General features: G+C 37.8%; 1 protein-coding gene across 8 annotated transcripts; it reads right to left on the minus strand.

Moving 5' to 3' along the window:
* Positions 1–1,474: 1,474 nt before the first annotated feature.
* LOC115427678 (cationic amino acid transporter 2) lies at positions 1,475–16,457 on the minus strand. Of its 8 annotated transcripts, none has more exons than XM_030146328.1 (14): positions 16,367–16,457; positions 15,243–15,300; positions 14,740–14,773; positions 13,950–14,329; positions 13,245–13,400; positions 12,993–13,158; positions 12,758–12,894; positions 9,342–9,564; positions 8,054–8,190; positions 7,855–7,957; positions 7,624–7,757; positions 4,011–4,177; positions 2,419–2,527; positions 1,475–2,326 (listed from the first exon to the last, which is right to left on the minus strand). In XM_030146328.1, the coding sequence occupies exons 4-14, from the start codon at positions 14,317–14,319 to the stop codon at positions 2,196–2,198; spliced, it is 1,833 nt and encodes a 610-aa protein (XP_030002188.1). In that variant the 5' UTR covers positions 14,320–14,329; positions 14,740–14,773; positions 15,243–15,300; positions 16,367–16,457; the 3' UTR covers positions 1,475–2,195. The 8 variants fall into 8 exon arrangements, with proteins under 8 accessions (XP_030002188.1, XP_030002182.1, XP_030002185.1 ...); XM_030146322.1 differs by having other exon boundaries at positions 13,950–14,394; XM_030146325.1 differs by having other exon boundaries at positions 13,950–14,394; positions 16,380–16,397.
* Between the last annotated feature and the right edge of the window lie 247 nt (positions 16,458–16,704).

The following is a 16,704-nucleotide window of genomic DNA, read 5'->3' on the forward strand; positions in this document are numbered from 1 at the left end:
ATGGCTCATATCTGATGACCATGAAATGATGAAAAACTGTATTTTACACCAATTATTTACACGTATTGATAGAATTAATGGATCAGAAGTCATTTAATATTTCAATAGATGATTTTGGTGAATATTTGGGCCTTTATGGGTTAAATTAGACACAACTGAACATAGTGGGACTGAAGAAATATTTTTGTACAAGAAGAAGACTTTGTGATTGCAGGTGGCATAATTTCCATCTGAAATCATGGGATGAAAATTTTCTGTCTTTGACAGGAACAATGTAAACCTTTCCTTTGTGACTGACTAAGCCACAATTTTTAATATGACACATGTAAGCTGCTGTGAAAGGTCCCTTTGTTCCCTGTGAACTCCACACACCCAGCAAGCAGGGAACATTTCCACAACATTGGCTAATATTATTTACAAGTTCTAATTATGTTAATGACATTATTAGAATTTTTATCGACAATTTAGTCTAATACTCAAACAAGAGTGTTTTGGTTAAATACAAACAAAGGACAAGCATTCTCATTACAACATTAAGAAAATTTTTAGAAGTGTTGAAAAGATGATGGGCAGTTTCTTGCAAAATGTCTGTGTCATGCAGAATATTATCTAAGTCTAAATGTATTTACTGTATGTTGTGCTTTATCTTCCTCTGAAATAATGAAGAAAAGAAAAAAGTGCAGTTGAAATCATTGGGTTATGCAAACTGTTAAAGAACAGTATGTAATTTCTGCTGCTAATGGTCTCACAATTAAAACATCAATAGAAGGTAAGTTGACTTTGTGGAGTAGTGCAGGATCATGGGAGATGGTGTTCAAGTATGTCTCTCAATACATTTAGTCACATACATATTTATGGCATTTAATTTAATTTCAATAAAAGAGCTAAAATTAACACTAAATGTCAATTTTAGTAAAACAAATATGACAAAACAGACAAGTGATCCGATGATATGATATAATTTAAGAGCACAAGCCAAAAAATATATTCATATATTATGAATTTTCTTCCTTTTCTTTGTATAAAAGAGGTAGAGCATGTGCAATGAGTGGAAACTACTATCGCTGCTAATCTTTTAATTGACACCTACTGGCAGAAAATACATTACATTATGTATGTAAAGTTTCATGAGATAACTTTTGTCATGATTTGGTGCTATATCAATAAAATTTGGCCGCTTGATTTAAAAGAGAAATTTATTTTTCTTTTATTTCTTTAGTAATATTTCAGTAAAATAACGACTCCTCAGCCACCCCTTTTGTTGGTCAAAATTGTCGTTCAAATTTGACATCAAATGAAAGTCAAGGTTGACACCCAAAGAACTCATCCAAGAGCATCCCCAGTTGCATCTAAATACCAAATATGAAGAAGATTGAGAAATTTGATGAAGAGTAAACGTGTTCACACTGACAGAAAGACAGACACGAAGTATGATGACACCTTTGTGGCCAATAGCCGAGGAGTAAAAATGAACTTCAGATGGCAGTTAATTTTTGTGCTGGATTATTTGCTTTTAATTAAGAAACACATTTACATCAGACTAAACATGTACAGGATCAATATTTACATTTCTGAAGAATCAACATTTAATTCAAATAATTTCAATATTTGGACCAAAATATACACTATTCCACAAAATACACAATGTAATGCGCTTAAATTTCACAGTATCTACCATATGTTTAAAATGTACAAAAATTATGTTTATATTGGTAATTAGTATAAACAGGAATATAATAACACATTCCTACACTTTACAATTAATATCAAAAGTGTAAACCAGTTATTTGTCTGTGATAAAAGAAAAAGCCCTTTCTTTTTTAAACATAGATGTTGAGAGATTTTTTTACATGACAAGAATACTTTTGGCTCTGACAAGGACATTAATAGCATATAAATATGATTAAAAGTCATCTATAAATGGGCAAGGACACAAAACATTTTATTAAGGTGTGACCCCTTTAATGTAATGATTTCAGAGTCGCAACTGTAGGAAACATCACTAGTCCATGTTCTTTATATTTATTAAAATGGTAAAAACTCCAGTGACATGTAAAAAATGTGAATAAAAGTTAACATGTTGTATTGTTCACGCAAACACTGCAGAGACAGCACCGATGCATGAAAAACTGTAGTTAAACATTTAAAGCAGTTACTCACTGTAACATATCAATCTATCTCCGCTCCAGAATGTCTTAGAATTTCTCCTCTTTCATCACTTCCTTGTCTGTCATTCCACTGACAGTTTCAATCGTCATCTGGCCAAGCATGAGACGCTTCTTCTGGACACTGTGTTGCATCCCGTAGGCGAAATAAATGATTAACCCTGCAGTGACAGAAGGAAGGACAGGCCATCACAGATCAGCAGCTAACACGATGAAAACCCTCCAAAGCTTTCAAGCAGAAACACGGTCTTACCCACTGCCATCCAGACGGAGTATCGTATCCACGTGTCTCCTCCTAACTGAACCATCAGGTAGATGTTGATAAGTGCACTCACTATAGGTAACGCTGGAAGAAGAGGCACCTGTGAACAAAAAACGTAGAACCAATGTCCCTGTAGCTCACTGGCATGTTCTATCAAGAATCAGTTATCAGGTTCTGGCTTTATGTTAGAGTCCTGTGGTGTTGATGCAGGAGATCAATGTCCCAATAGAAGTGGGCGGTACTTTCACTGGAGCAGAACAAGGTTAATATCATTAACCAAAACTAACGAAATGACGAAAACTAGAATTGAAAAAACATTTTGGTTAACTGAAATAAATAAAAACTATAATTAATAGAAAAAACGATAACTAACTGAAACTGTATTGTATGCTTAAAAATCTAACTAAAACGTATAAAAATTATGGATAAAATTCCCTTCGTTTTCGTTTTTGTCAATGTCGGATTGATACGAAAGCGATTTATTTCAATTGAACAATTTTAGCTGGCGGCACCATTCGACACTTCATGGTCCGTCACTTCTCATCACGTGTTATTTAGAGTTGTCTTCTCAACCCTAACAACATGGAAACTGAAGTTGGGTGAAAACAGCAGAGTCCTGTACAGGAATTTATTTGAATGTGATGGAAAAGAAGAGAAAAGATATGAAAAAACTAAAACTAAGCATTTAGAAAAAACAAAAACTAATAAAAACTAGCAAACCTGCTCTAAAAACCAATTAAAACTAAGTGAATTAGAGGGAAAAAAAAGTCAAAACTAAATAAAACTAAACGATAATGAAAAATCCAAAACTATTATAACCTTGGAGCAGAGCTCAAATAATTAAATCAAAGTCCATGTATGACTTCATATCAGTGCTCAATAGTAATTGTATTGATATTTCAAAGCATTTCCATTTTATAAGTGATCAAAATATGGCCCATCATAAATTATGGCAAATGTTTAATATTTCAAAAATTCTTCAAAAATCTAAAATTGTCAAAAAATGTGAAAAAACTTTGTTGACATTATCCCAAGGAAGCTACGTAAATTTTGTAAGTGAATCTGACCAGTAGTTTCAGAGAAGATTGTTGAAATGTAGACATTGGTGACCTTGAGTTTGACCCTTCAAAGTCACTCAAGGTCAAAGGTTATGGACCCAAATGAGAGTCCATATATGACTTCCTATCAGTGCTCAATTGTAACTATATTGATATCTCTAATCATTTATATGTTTTATGTATCAAAATATGGTCCATTATTAGCAAAGGCAAATTTGTAAAATTTCAAAAATTTGTCAAAAACTTCAAAAATCTAAACTGTAAACAGACTTTGTAGACATTGTCTCAAGGAAGTTACATATAAAATTTTAAATGAATCCAGTAGTTTTGTCAGAGAAGATGTTTGAAGAAATTGTTAACAAAGACGACAACAATGAAGACGATGAAGACAAAGATGATGTCGACAGCAGACTCAGCGCCTTAACATTTGCTCATAGCCTATCGGCCGGTAAGCTAAAAATCACATAATAAAAGTCTTTTGTAGAGTCTCATGTTTTTTTAAATTTGCAGTAAGAATAGTCTTACCATAAACGTTGCCCTGGTGGGATTTTGTGGCTGCCTCCAAATGAGAACAGTGTTGAGCACCAGGATGACGGCTAAAATGCAGACCAGTACCAGACTCCACGCCTCCTTACGTGATATGGCATCCAGGGCTTGGGTCAAGAGGACACACAGACCTGATATACAGGCGACTGAGACAGAAATAGAAACAAAAGATTAGTGATAATGATTAGATTTGTTGTTGTTTGTTACTGTTTTTGTGACAAGTAAAGTCAACTAGCAGAAAAAGTGGTTACTGTCAAGAAAATGTGTTAATTTGATAATTAATTTTAGGGGAAAAAAAACTCAGATTACACATTATGAAGCAAATAATTTTGCACTTTTCTGTGTTGATGGTGTTCGAAGTGGTTTATGATGTGTCACATTCACTAGTGAAACAGGCAGTGGGAGGAGCTTGAAGGACTTGTGGATAGAGTTCAGGATTGAACCAGCAACCTCCCACTTTATGAACAACCTGCTCTCAACCTACTGAACCACAGCTGACCCTTGACCTTCATGCACAGCAGCTTTGTAAACATGATGAAGTCAGATGACACAGTGCTTGGCCCAGGTATAAATGTAAAAAATGTAAAGAAATCTACTTGCATGAAGTCTGTAAGTTGTTGTACTTATAAGTGGTTATGAAATAGCAATAAAGACTAAAGGTTAAGCCTTGATTAATAACTCCAAAATTATTTTTCAGGATGTTGTACATTAAAGTGGTCTGAAAGGAAACTGACTTTCTGCACTTGTTTACCCTGTTTACAGGCTTTAGGGAAATATACCCTGTAATGGAAGCCGTTGGCAGGGTTTTGGCAGATTATAGATGTTTTCAGAGAGGTTGGAGTGTAAAAACTGAAACCTGAGCCTGAAAACACATCTGTCCTCTGCAGCTCTCTCCTCTCAATCCAAACTTTGTCATACAAAGATAAATGAACTGTCATTGTCTCACATCACTGTGAGAAAGAGACTTTTTTCCAGGTTTCTATATGAAGCCATAGAATAGTGCAGTCAAGTCACATCTGACTGAATCTGATTCATTATTCTTACATTTAACCCTCTACATGGCTGTGGCTCAGAAGGTAGAGCAGGTCATCCAATATCCAAAGGGTTGGTGGTTTGTCCTAGCTCTGTCCTAGTCATGTGCCGTTATGTCCTTGGGCAAGACACTTCACCCACTTTGACTCCAGTGTCACTCATGCTGGTGTATGAATGTTCGGTGGCGGTCGGAGGGGCCGTTTGGCATGAACTGGCAGCCACGCTTCCATCAGCCTGCCCCGGGGCAGCTGTGGCCACAAACGAAGTTTACCACCACCGGAGTGTGAATGTGAGAGGGAATGAATAATGGATCAATAATGTAAAGTGCTTTGGGTGTCTTGAAAAGTACTATAGAAATCTAATCCATTATTTTTTTTACATGTCTGAAAGCAAAATGTGGGATTTTCTTCAAAACAAAAACAGAATTCACCGAAGTACTGTTGTCATTGTCATCGTTGTTGTCATGTTCCTAATATAATTGTCTAATTACCTTTTTGACAAAAAAAACTTTGACATTTTTTTTTTGCCTAAATAATCTGCTCATGATGCTGGCCACCTCCGGTAAAATCACCTACATTCTCAGGTAAACAGATCATGTGATTCAATCCCATAAGATAATTGCCTATGTGTGAGTGTGATAGGCCTGATTAAGATTTTTATGTTTCCTGAAAAATCTGAAAAAAAAAAAAAAAAAAAAAAAGACTTAGACCATTATTTTAGGAGACCATATGCTGAAGAGTATTAATGGAATTTTTGCTCAGTAACACCAGATATAGGGGCATCTTTCTTACTTATCAGTCACTGTTAATATTCTCTCAGATGTGCTTCTACTTTTCTACACTGTGGCTTAACCCAGAAGCAACATGGCAGCTCTGATAACAGTGATATTTTCTGCTTCACTTTGTAATGTCATGCTAAATTTCTGTATACAGCTATCAACAGACATACGATGGAAGCAAGGAGGATCACTCCTTACCTGCCTCCATCATTAATTCCAGAAAAATGTGTTTGTGCAATTCTTTTAAGACCTTGAAAGACAAATAACCTTGTAGAATAGTTAACCTGTGTCTTTTATTTGCCCTGGACAAATGGGAAATCCTTATTTTTAAGTCACTGGATGAAACTGTTTCATTGTAATGTCTGCCATCAGGGTACTTTAAGCCTGATGTATTACCTGAACATAAAGTACATAGCAGCAGGGTGAGATCAGATCTAATATGTTAAGATTACCGTGAACAACCAGCCTCATCGACCCACACTAACACAGTTTTCAGAATCCAACTGAGCAGGTGTACCTACACATTAACCGGCTCATTTGATAAATGGATTGCAATGCACTCAAAAGGGTAAGGACCTCAGCTCCAAAATGAAGCCAAAGTAGACTCATCTTAAAGTTGTAACAGTATTTATGGACACTGGGGGAGGCTCCAGAAATCCCTGCATCCCTTAGGCTTGCACTGAACATCTCTGTAAAAATATTAAATCAATAAGGGTTTTGCCAGGAGTCATTTCAGTTCCATTTGTGTTACTTTGACTCTCTGATAACTGATCTGGCTAACTGTCTTTCTTTTTTTTCTTGACAAACAGCTTGAGTGTAGTTATCTTTAACAGCTTACACACAAGAATCAGAGTCAGTATGCTAGCACGTAGCCTTAGCTCACCTCTGACTCCTCAGGCCACCCTTTTGTCCAAATATGGTCACTACTTGCTCCAAAACATCAACATGGCAACAGCCATATTGCAAATGTCTGGCCTTAAAACAGCAGTACAGAAACCACTGGGAAACAACATGGTTCCGCATTCCACTATTTATACAGTCTTTGAATGCACCGCAGGCTGATTTCAGTGGTGGATATCGCTATGTAGAAATATTTGGTAATGTTTAACCCTTAAGGACCTAGAACTATATTTGTGTTGACTTCCAAATCAAAATTACTCTACATTAAACCTTTACTTAAGTGATGTTCTACATGTGTCATGTTTTTTGAGTGCTTTTGGTATGATGATTTCATGGTGCTGTTTTTATTAATATACTCTATGTTTTATACCATTATGAATGTTGTTTATTGATCTTTGTACCTAATTGTTTAAACTTATAACATTGTGAGGTGTCTGAGTGTTTTAAAAAGTGCTATACAAATACAATCTATTATTATTGTTATTCATCACTATTTATTATAACACTATCCTCTGCATTTTGCTTTTTCAGTGAAAATTGGGTATTTTCCTTAATTTACTGATTATGTAGATGTTTATAAAAACTGAGAGTAAATTTAAAAGTTATCATATCATAACAGAGAAGACTGAAGAGAAAGTGAGATTTTCAGTAAAACATATCATTAACTGAACATAAAAACAAATGTCTACACTGTCTAACCACTTTGGTTTTACTAATAAATCAAAGTTGCAGAAGAACAATAACATTCCCATGTTCATTCCAAATAGAAACATCCAATATCAGGGAAATTTCATAAGTAATGATATCTACAATTAATTTACATAATCACAATACCTTTTACTACTAACAGTACAAACAAGTGTGCCTGTTTGTTTGACTTACCAGAGAATACAGTCAATATTGTGACAGTTTTTGAGGTGCTTGAATTTGGAGATGACGGGGGATTCAAACAACTAAACCGGATGTTTGATTCTCTGATCTGCAGATCTGTGTCTTCAGATTGACCTGCCTGGTACCTTTATAGCAAAAAAAAAAAAAAGAAAAAAAATGTTATGTTATGTGTTGCTCACATTCTGGATAAATGGTTTTCTGGAGTGAAACACAGAAACATACCTCAGTATAAGGATGCATAAAGCAACAAGTGTGTAAGCAAACAGAGTGCCGATGGACATCATTTCCACTAAAGCTTCCAGGTCAAACAGCAGGGCCATAATGGCTAATGACAGAAAACAAGAGGAACGTTGTGTCAAGATCAGAAACATCACTGTATGTGCAAACTGATGAATAGCTGTAGGTGAGAGTGCAGATGTACCGGCCACTGTTCCAGATGATATGGTGGCTATGGCAGGACTTCCCTTGGATGTGACTTTGGTCAGTGGGTGGAAAAGCAGGCCGTCTCTGGCCATAGCAAACAGAACCCGAGGCATTGGGAACATTGAACCCAGCAGACTAGAGACACATATAAACCCTTTAGTATCAACATAACTTCTTTTCATCTTTATAGCTTTCTTATCATCTTTGTATTGTACTGATGCCTCTTCCAGAGTCTGATGATACAATATAAACCCCTCCTCTGTCTTTTATGATGATGTGAAAGAAGCATTGGACATGTGCTGTAAATAAACTTGAATCAAAGCAGTAAAATATGAAAGACTTCCACAATGAAAAAGGTCCTGTACTGAGTTGGTACTTCAAAACAGATGCCCTAAAACATGAGAACCCTGAATCCTAAATTGATGACTTAAACACACATCTCATTATTTTAAAATTTTAACCATAGACTTCATATAATTAATGAATGGAGGAACCATGACATCTCCCACTGGTTTCTGATCTGTTGTTTTGAAACCTGTAGGTTGTGATTTGACCATCTCCATGTGGGCTTTTTTTTGGCTAGAATTGACCATATTTGTAAAAAGGGGGCGGGGCTTCACGAGCCTGAGGGGTCACAGGTGAGGTAATGCTAAGTGCTAGTTCACTGACTTTGTAAAATGGTAAACTTCATCAAGCACTAGGTGACTAAGTTCTTTTAAGGTCTTTTCAGGGGAACCATTTAACCACAACAACAGTAGTCCTGTCTGTCAGGGGAAAATGTTTTATTAAATAAAGTGAAAGTCCAGCTTAGCGAGCGAGTGTCTTTTTCAATTTGACCTGAGATCTAACTAATGAAGGAAATTTTAGAGAAAGATGCCCAGATCATGTATTAGAGCACCTAAATACAGTGGATGAGACTGAAAGGACTCATGGGAAAGAAATTATTGGCTTAGTATTTTCAGAGATGTTCAGTTTAAGTCTATGGCCTCTTTGGATCCAACCCTAGTGGCTGTCAGTGGTATTATAACACCCTACATTGGCTTCATTTTGAGGCTGAGGTCCTTGCCCATTGATACCAACTCAGTATTTTGAGATACATAATTTTCATACTTCATAGCTTCCAACAGAAGAAAGTCACTCAGTATCAAACATTTACCACTAGATGCCTCCTGCCTGCTCTCACCTTACGATTATTTGATAACTCTCATACACATTTTTATCTGTGCTTTTGTATTTCCTAACAGCAGTCACATGGTATAGATTCATATGTGGTAGCAGTTACACACCTGGTGGACAGGGCACACAGCGAGCCCACAGCTACAGCGTATTTGGCAGGACCCCAGCCCACATGTTCGAAGGCCACCGGCAGAGGACTTTTTTCACTGAGCATGAAGTAGGGCATCATCAGGGTGAGGGCGGCGGACACAGCGAAGTAAGCCACGAAACAGATGAGGAGGGAGGCCACAATACCCAGGGGGACAGACTTCTGAGGATTTTTTACCTCCTCACCTGTGAAGAAAAACACACTAAAAATAAGTTCCTGTTATACATGTATTTTAATTTTAAGACACATGAATAAAAAGATTAGTTTCCCACTGATACAATAAAACAGGCAGTATTTTTTTTCTTTGAGACATACATCCGAAAATAAGAATCACTGTATTGTAATTTACTTATAATAAGCTGTTCATATTTACATACAGGAGGGAAAGGCTCCTGGTGGTGGGGAAAGTACCTCAGGGATTTCTACACAAACAAGCGCAGAAATCCACTCAATCTTGCTCAATGACTGCTGCTTGTTTACTCCCATTCAATCACCCGGAGTCAACGAGGATACATCACTCACAGCCAGCAATGGCTGCTCCCCATAAGTTTTGACCCTGTGTGTAATTCACCTAATAAAAATGTCTAGGGTGATGCATTTGTGGTGATTTTTTTTTTACTGAATTTGTGCCTCTCTTGCTTATAAGTAATACACAAAGCACAGTTAATGTTGAAAGCATGACCAGTACAGGTACACTTTTGTGGCAGTTCCAAAAATTGTTTTTACTGGATATTTAACCTTTCTTAAGTGATTTATCACCATTTATTACAATATTATCTTCTGTATTTTGTATTGTTTTTTTTTTCCCCAGTGTAAATCAGGTATTTTCCCATATTTAATTCTTTATTTATTGATCATGTAGATGTTCATAAAAGATCAAATTAAATTTGAGGGTTATTATATAGAAAACTGAAGAAAAAGTAACTTTGACGCCATGATTTCAATAAATGAATGTAAAAACATGTGTCTCCATCCACTGTCATTGATCCAACTCCATGGGTTTTACTGGTGAATCATTGTTGTTGAAGATGACAGTGTTTCCACATTCACTTGGTTTGTTTCAGGCACCAAAATGCTCGATGAAATTTAGGGAACAATTATGGTTTAGAGCAGTGATTCTCAACGTTTCTGCTGCCAAGGCCCCGCTGTGTCTAATAAAAAATTCCAGGGCCCTACAAATGACAAAGACAGGCATGAAAGCACAGCAGGGAAATGTGTGTGATCTTGGTGTTAAAGTCTTTATTGTACCAGAGTCAAGGTCTTCTAAGCAATTCACAACTTTTATTTACATACACATCAGCAAAAATTACCATGGTCTGAACAACAGGGACATCAGTGGAGTGTACATCCATGGTACTGCCCAACACTGCATGTTGATCAGTTTATTTATTTTATACAACTGAAGCACTGCTGATTGACTATTTGTTTAGTTAGATAGTTTCTTTTCATTATTTTGTCATCATTTTTCTCTCTTTTACTTAGAAAGCTAACTCAGCTAACTCAAGGCCCCCCTGGCAGCTCTCTGAGGTCCTCTCGTGGGCCACAGCACCCCTGTTGAGAACTGCTGGTTGAAGTTAATAGAGACCCTTTTATAATAACTTGTTAGTACGGTAGCTCAGAGTGGACTTTGGCTTCCACTCCTGTTTTCTGTTTTGAGTCTAAAGCCGCCTTTACACAAAGATCCCAGAAAAAAAGCGATAAGGTGATCCCACCTTTTTACCACCATTGACTAATCTCCACATCCAAGCCAAAGGAGTAACAGAGGTGAGACAGGCTGGACTTTTACACAGCGGACCTGCGAATCAAAGGGGTGGTGATGCAGTGCAGTGTATAGTGTGACATATAACTTGCGGAAATACCCCAAGCATAGCAGTGTTGCTAACCTCTCCAGAGTCTTTCACTGTTCCACAAATGTTAGCATGGATAGAGTCCTCTGCCTGAAGTAACAACAACTCGCAGATCTCGGTGTTTCCCCAGTTCAACATCTTTCTGGTCGCATTGATATGTTTGTGTACTGTATACGGCCCACGCTCACTTTTAAATCCCCCCAGCGCAGGGGTCACACACACAATACGACATCAAAATGTCACACCTTGGTTGCAGAACGAGGTATTCCTTGCACATGGTGTTCTGGAATCACGATTCAACTTAAATCACGGCTCTGTTAGTAACTCCAGAGTCTTTACAGCTTTACAGAGCTGCAATAAAAGTGGAACCAAATGATCCAACCATTTCCCTTACAAGTTATTCTGAAATAAAGGAGAAGTATTCCCATAACAGAAGAGCTCTGTAAAAGGGGCATGAAGGATCCTAACTATTTTTACTAGTCCATCACCTTTATAGATGAGTTACTGTGTTTTCATTAGCAGAGATGCCATGTTTCCTCAGTCAAGTGTGTACTTTTTTGTGGTGCTGTACTGTAGTGATGAGGACTTTTGCTTCACAGCCAAAGGGTTCAGGGTTCAGTTCCATGTTGGATCGTTTGCCTTACTGTCATCTTTCTTGAGTTCACCTGCTTTTTATCCCACTAACAAAAATGATTATACAAAAGTGTCCTTGGCCAAGAATACTGATGAAGATCTGGAATTTCACTGTCTCACTGCTCCTAATGTCCTACAGGCTAATGCTAATCACGAATGCTAGTTACTGTGTAGGTATAAGAATGTGTAAAATGCAGAGACCAAACTGTCCTGATGTGAATCAACCTTTTAACCTGAACATTCTTCACCTACCATGTTTGAGTTAATATCACTTTCACTAAAAACCCATAATTGTCACAGTCTGTGCCGGTTTGGCCACCAGCTCCTCCCTCTCCAGATTATCTCCTCATTACCCATGATCTGACCCACCTGCTGAGCGCTGCACAGCTGCGGCGCATCACCCATTTGCCTATTTAAGGCTTGGCATTGCAGCCGTGCAGCGCTGGTCCATTCCTCTACTCCACCCTCACCATACCCCGACATTCACTTCATCTACTGTGGACTCTGACCACTATCCAGGTTTTGTGTTTTCCATTGTGTTAGTTTTCATTTATGTTAAATAAACTTGCGTTTTTCCTTCAGTACCACCCATGTGACAATAATGGGTAAACCAAGCACTGGCTCTAATGAAGGCCTGTTGTTTTGTGTTTTCAGTGGCCACTGTAGAGGAGGGTGAGGTGGGGGTATTCAGTTATTTGTTATCTACGTTAGCACTAGATGTCTCTGCATCACACATTTAACCCCTTGATATTTCTGATATACTTAGAGAAACATTGCCAATATGTTACTTATTGCTTGATGTAATTGCATTCATTTTGTACTGGATGTCATGTTTTAGCAACAGCACCTGAACAGTGTCTACTCATAATACTGATAAAGAGAAACGTTTTCCTCTCACCTGTTGTTGCAATGCAGTCAAATCCAACAAAAGCATAAAAACATGTAGCGGCTCCAGCCAGGGTCCCACCGACACCATAGGGGAAAAATCCACCCACTCCATACTCAGTTGTCAGATTGGCAGAAGAGGACAGGTTCCTGCACAGAGAAAGACCCTTGTAGTTATTTAGAGAATCAGATAAAGGACGGTAGTATCATGTAAACATCAACAGGATTAGACTGGTCTTTGACATTACTGGAGTTCTGCTGTGTAGTTCAGCAGGGCTTCTTCACTGATGTTCCAGTTGGAGAGGTCTCCTTTAATAAATCCAGAAATGGCCACGAACAGTAGGACCAAGATGTTGATGGCTGTGAAGACCTTGTTGATTGTAGTTGACTCTTTGACTCCAAAGGCTAGCAGACCTTCAAGGACAACAAGGGGACTGTTTAGTTTTTGTACTTTTAATGTTATACACTCAACACCATTATGACAGCTCTAGTCATTTTACCTGACAGTAGTAAAATGAGAAGTGCAGCAAAGACATCTGGGTAAGGTGCCAGGCCGGGAAGGCCCATGGCGGCATGTTCTTCAAAGTATTTCGATATGACACCCCCGATGAGGTCATCAAATGTTCCACTCCATGCCAGAGCCACACTGGATGTCCCTGAACACAGCATTTAAAGAACTTATATATATCTAATCAGCCTGAGTCACCGCTTAACTGCAGCCATAAATATAAAACACAGATTGTGACATTTCCTCCTTCACATTTTTCACAGTGTATGACTATTTTTTTAAAAGAAATCTCCTTATTTTAAACTGCTCACTCTTTATTGGGTCATAAAATGCGAAGTGATACATTCATAACCATTTTCACTGACTATAAAGCTGAGATGTAAGGCAAACTTTCACTGTTGAAGCAGCTATAACGGAAATGCTTCTACAGCAGGTAAAAGTTCAAGACCACTTGACCCTAAGAGTCTGTTGATAGTTGATGATTTATGGGTTTCAATGTATCTGCAGAGTTAAACAACAAGAGGGATCATGGCTAATCTTTTTTTTTTTTTCTAAAATACAGTGATTTTACTTTTACAATTAAACTTTAACTATTTTTAAAGGTTAGTGGAACATTATGTCATTGAAAAATTATACTTTAATCCCATTTGTGTGAATAATTAATAAAAACTTCAATTTGTAAAATATGAATACTTGCCTATGACGTAGGAGAGTAACAGATTCCAGCCAGTGATAAAAGCCAATAGCTCTCCAACAGTCACATAGCTGTAAAGGTATGCTGAGCCGGTTTTGGGAACCCGAGACCCAAACTCTGCATAGCACAATCCGGCAAAAATGGACGCCAGGGCTGCGATGAAGAAGGAGATGATGATGCTTGGTCCAGCAGTGTCTCTTGCCACCTCTCCAGAGAGAACATAGACCCCGGCCCCAAGGGTGCTGCCCACACCGAGGGCCACCAGGTCTAAGGTGGTCAGGCATCTGTTGAAGGTGGACTGTTCCCCCTCAGGTTCCAGGGGTTTCCTCCGAGAAATGCTCCCCAAAAAGAAGTTCACAAAACCCTGCGACATGCTTCCAGGGCTTGGAGACAAGGTAGAGAGATGAAGAAGTGTGGAGGAGACAGGTGGGAGATCAGTTTGATGTTGCTGAGGGAGAGAAAGAAAAGGGTGAGGGAGAAGTGGAGTGGAGAGGAGTGGAGTAGGGAGGAAGGCGGATCAGTGAACGTGTCAGTGAATAATTGTCAGGTCAGCCCCCCCACAGCAGATAATTTCCCCTTCAAAGACACATCGTGCTCAAAAGCATTTTTTTTTTTTTTACTAAAAACTGGCCCTGTGTCAGTTAAATAAAATCACTATACCCATATAAAATCACATTAGTCAGACGGTGAAAGCAGGAGAAGTTCAATGGTTCATATTGCAAAGTATGAGTTGAATGACACTCTACTGATAATTTATTGAAATTCACAACATAAGAAGAATAAAGTCACTCACCTCTTCCGCAGAAAATCAGTGGCTCACAGGTGGACTGTGAAGAGACAATGAATCCGTCATATAAATCAAATAATACTTTCCTTATGCATGCCCTTCTTTATCACCTCTCTGATATAATAGTGCTGATGCTTGACTTTTCACTGCTGCCTACAACAACCCCCTGCACTTTACTCAACCTTCAATTACTCCCACAGTTACTTCCGTGAACATATATGAGCTATGCCCAAGTCTATGAAAATGAACGTTTATTAACTTTAACTGATTACACTCCTCTATTCCTGAAATTTTCTTAAGTCTGGTTATGTCCCTATTTTATTTTATTTTATTTTATTTTATTTTGTTTTATTTTATTATGTTTTCTTAAATATTTTTATTGAAATTCATATATTTGTAAATGTACAGTACATTTCAGTGTCTGCTATTTTTAGACGGCATGACAAATTGTCCTTCAGTATTTGGATTTTGAATCAGATTTTCCATTTGTACAATAAGATTGTTCTTACCTCATTAGTGCAGTGTCATCTCAGTGTCTCCTCAGTGTCATTCAACAATAAACAATCACTGATTTTTTTTTTTTTTTTTTTAAATATATGAATTAAAGGAGTAAATAATTACGCACAGGCACTTTCTCTATCTGGTTTTTGGATGCAAACAAAATATGGGTGAATGGAATCATAAAGCAAAATCATGAAATTACCAAAGAAACTAAACACTTACAGAATTGCATGTAACTGTTTTTATTATTTTATATTTCAATGAATATGTAACAGTTGTAAAGTCGTGCTTATAGCGTTAGTGAGAGCTTTGATAAGATTTCCTTGATTATGCTCTAAAGATAATCCAAGACTTTAAAGCACACATTTGTCTATGACTTTGGAATTTGTCCTTCATGAACTAGAGCTGCATGTGCTTATCCATTTTAAAACAAAGGTGTTCAGAGATGCTTTTTGTGATATATGTTTTGCCTCCTAAATATTCTGTGTATACCTGTGTGTTGGCACATGCAGCTTTTAGAAACAACTCTGTGCCCTTATCACCGGAGCCCTGCTGAAGTTTGCCTGTTGTAGGAAGCCGTTGTGTCCCTGTTTCTACCTGGAGGTGTGAGCCTGCCAGACTAATGGGCCTGTGAGTTAATGAAACAGAGGAGGACAAAGCAGCTTTCATGGCTCATACCTGCGGCGGGCTGCACACTTACTCTTTGAGAGATAGCTTTCGCCTTCTCATCTCCCATCAGGGGATTTCAGCTCACCTAATCCCTCCTGGCATCTACCACAGCAGGCAGACAAGTGGGAAGGCAGCCTGTGTGGACGGTCAGCGTACCTTTGACCAAACTTAAAGCTCGGCCTCGCTATCTGCAGATCTCGCTGCTTGAGATCAGTTTCCAGAAGGACAATGGGGTAATACTTAACTAAGCAACAGCTACCATGCACGTAATCAACCACTTTATGATCAGAGGGTTGATATGGGCAACACTTACACACAGATATTTATTATTTATTTATTAGTTTATCAATTAGTCAGACATGTGCATATCATAAAAGAATCATCTCAGGTAGAGTTAATATTAAGCATCAGAGCACATGGATGCAATAAACACATGTGAAGCTGAAATTTATTCTGTACATACCCATATTATTCACCTCATCTCATCCCACGAGGAGTGACTGGTCAAAACTGATGCAAAACTGAAGCAGAAATATCCGTGCTGTTGACTTGGTTGAAAGAAACATGACTTTCTTTTTTTTTACTGTAATTTATACAAGACTGGCCTGTGCGACCCTCCCACTCAATGGGATTAGTTACAAAGTGGCCTTTCTCACTCACGACGAGTTTGGATCATAATGAGCTCATTATTGCATAGAAGGCCCCGGGTGAGAGCTGTGAACAGCAAATCCCATTCAGTATGGCAAAAATGCTTTTATGCTTCCTTAATTTGTTGTTCTCCTTGGTTTGCTTTGGTCTCTT

This window comes from Sphaeramia orbicularis, chromosome 10 (assembly GCF_902148855.1).
Source record: "Sphaeramia orbicularis chromosome 10, fSphaOr1.1, whole genome shotgun sequence".
NCBI classification, from domain to species: Eukaryota; Metazoa; Chordata; class Actinopteri; order Kurtiformes; family Apogonidae; genus Sphaeramia; species Sphaeramia orbicularis.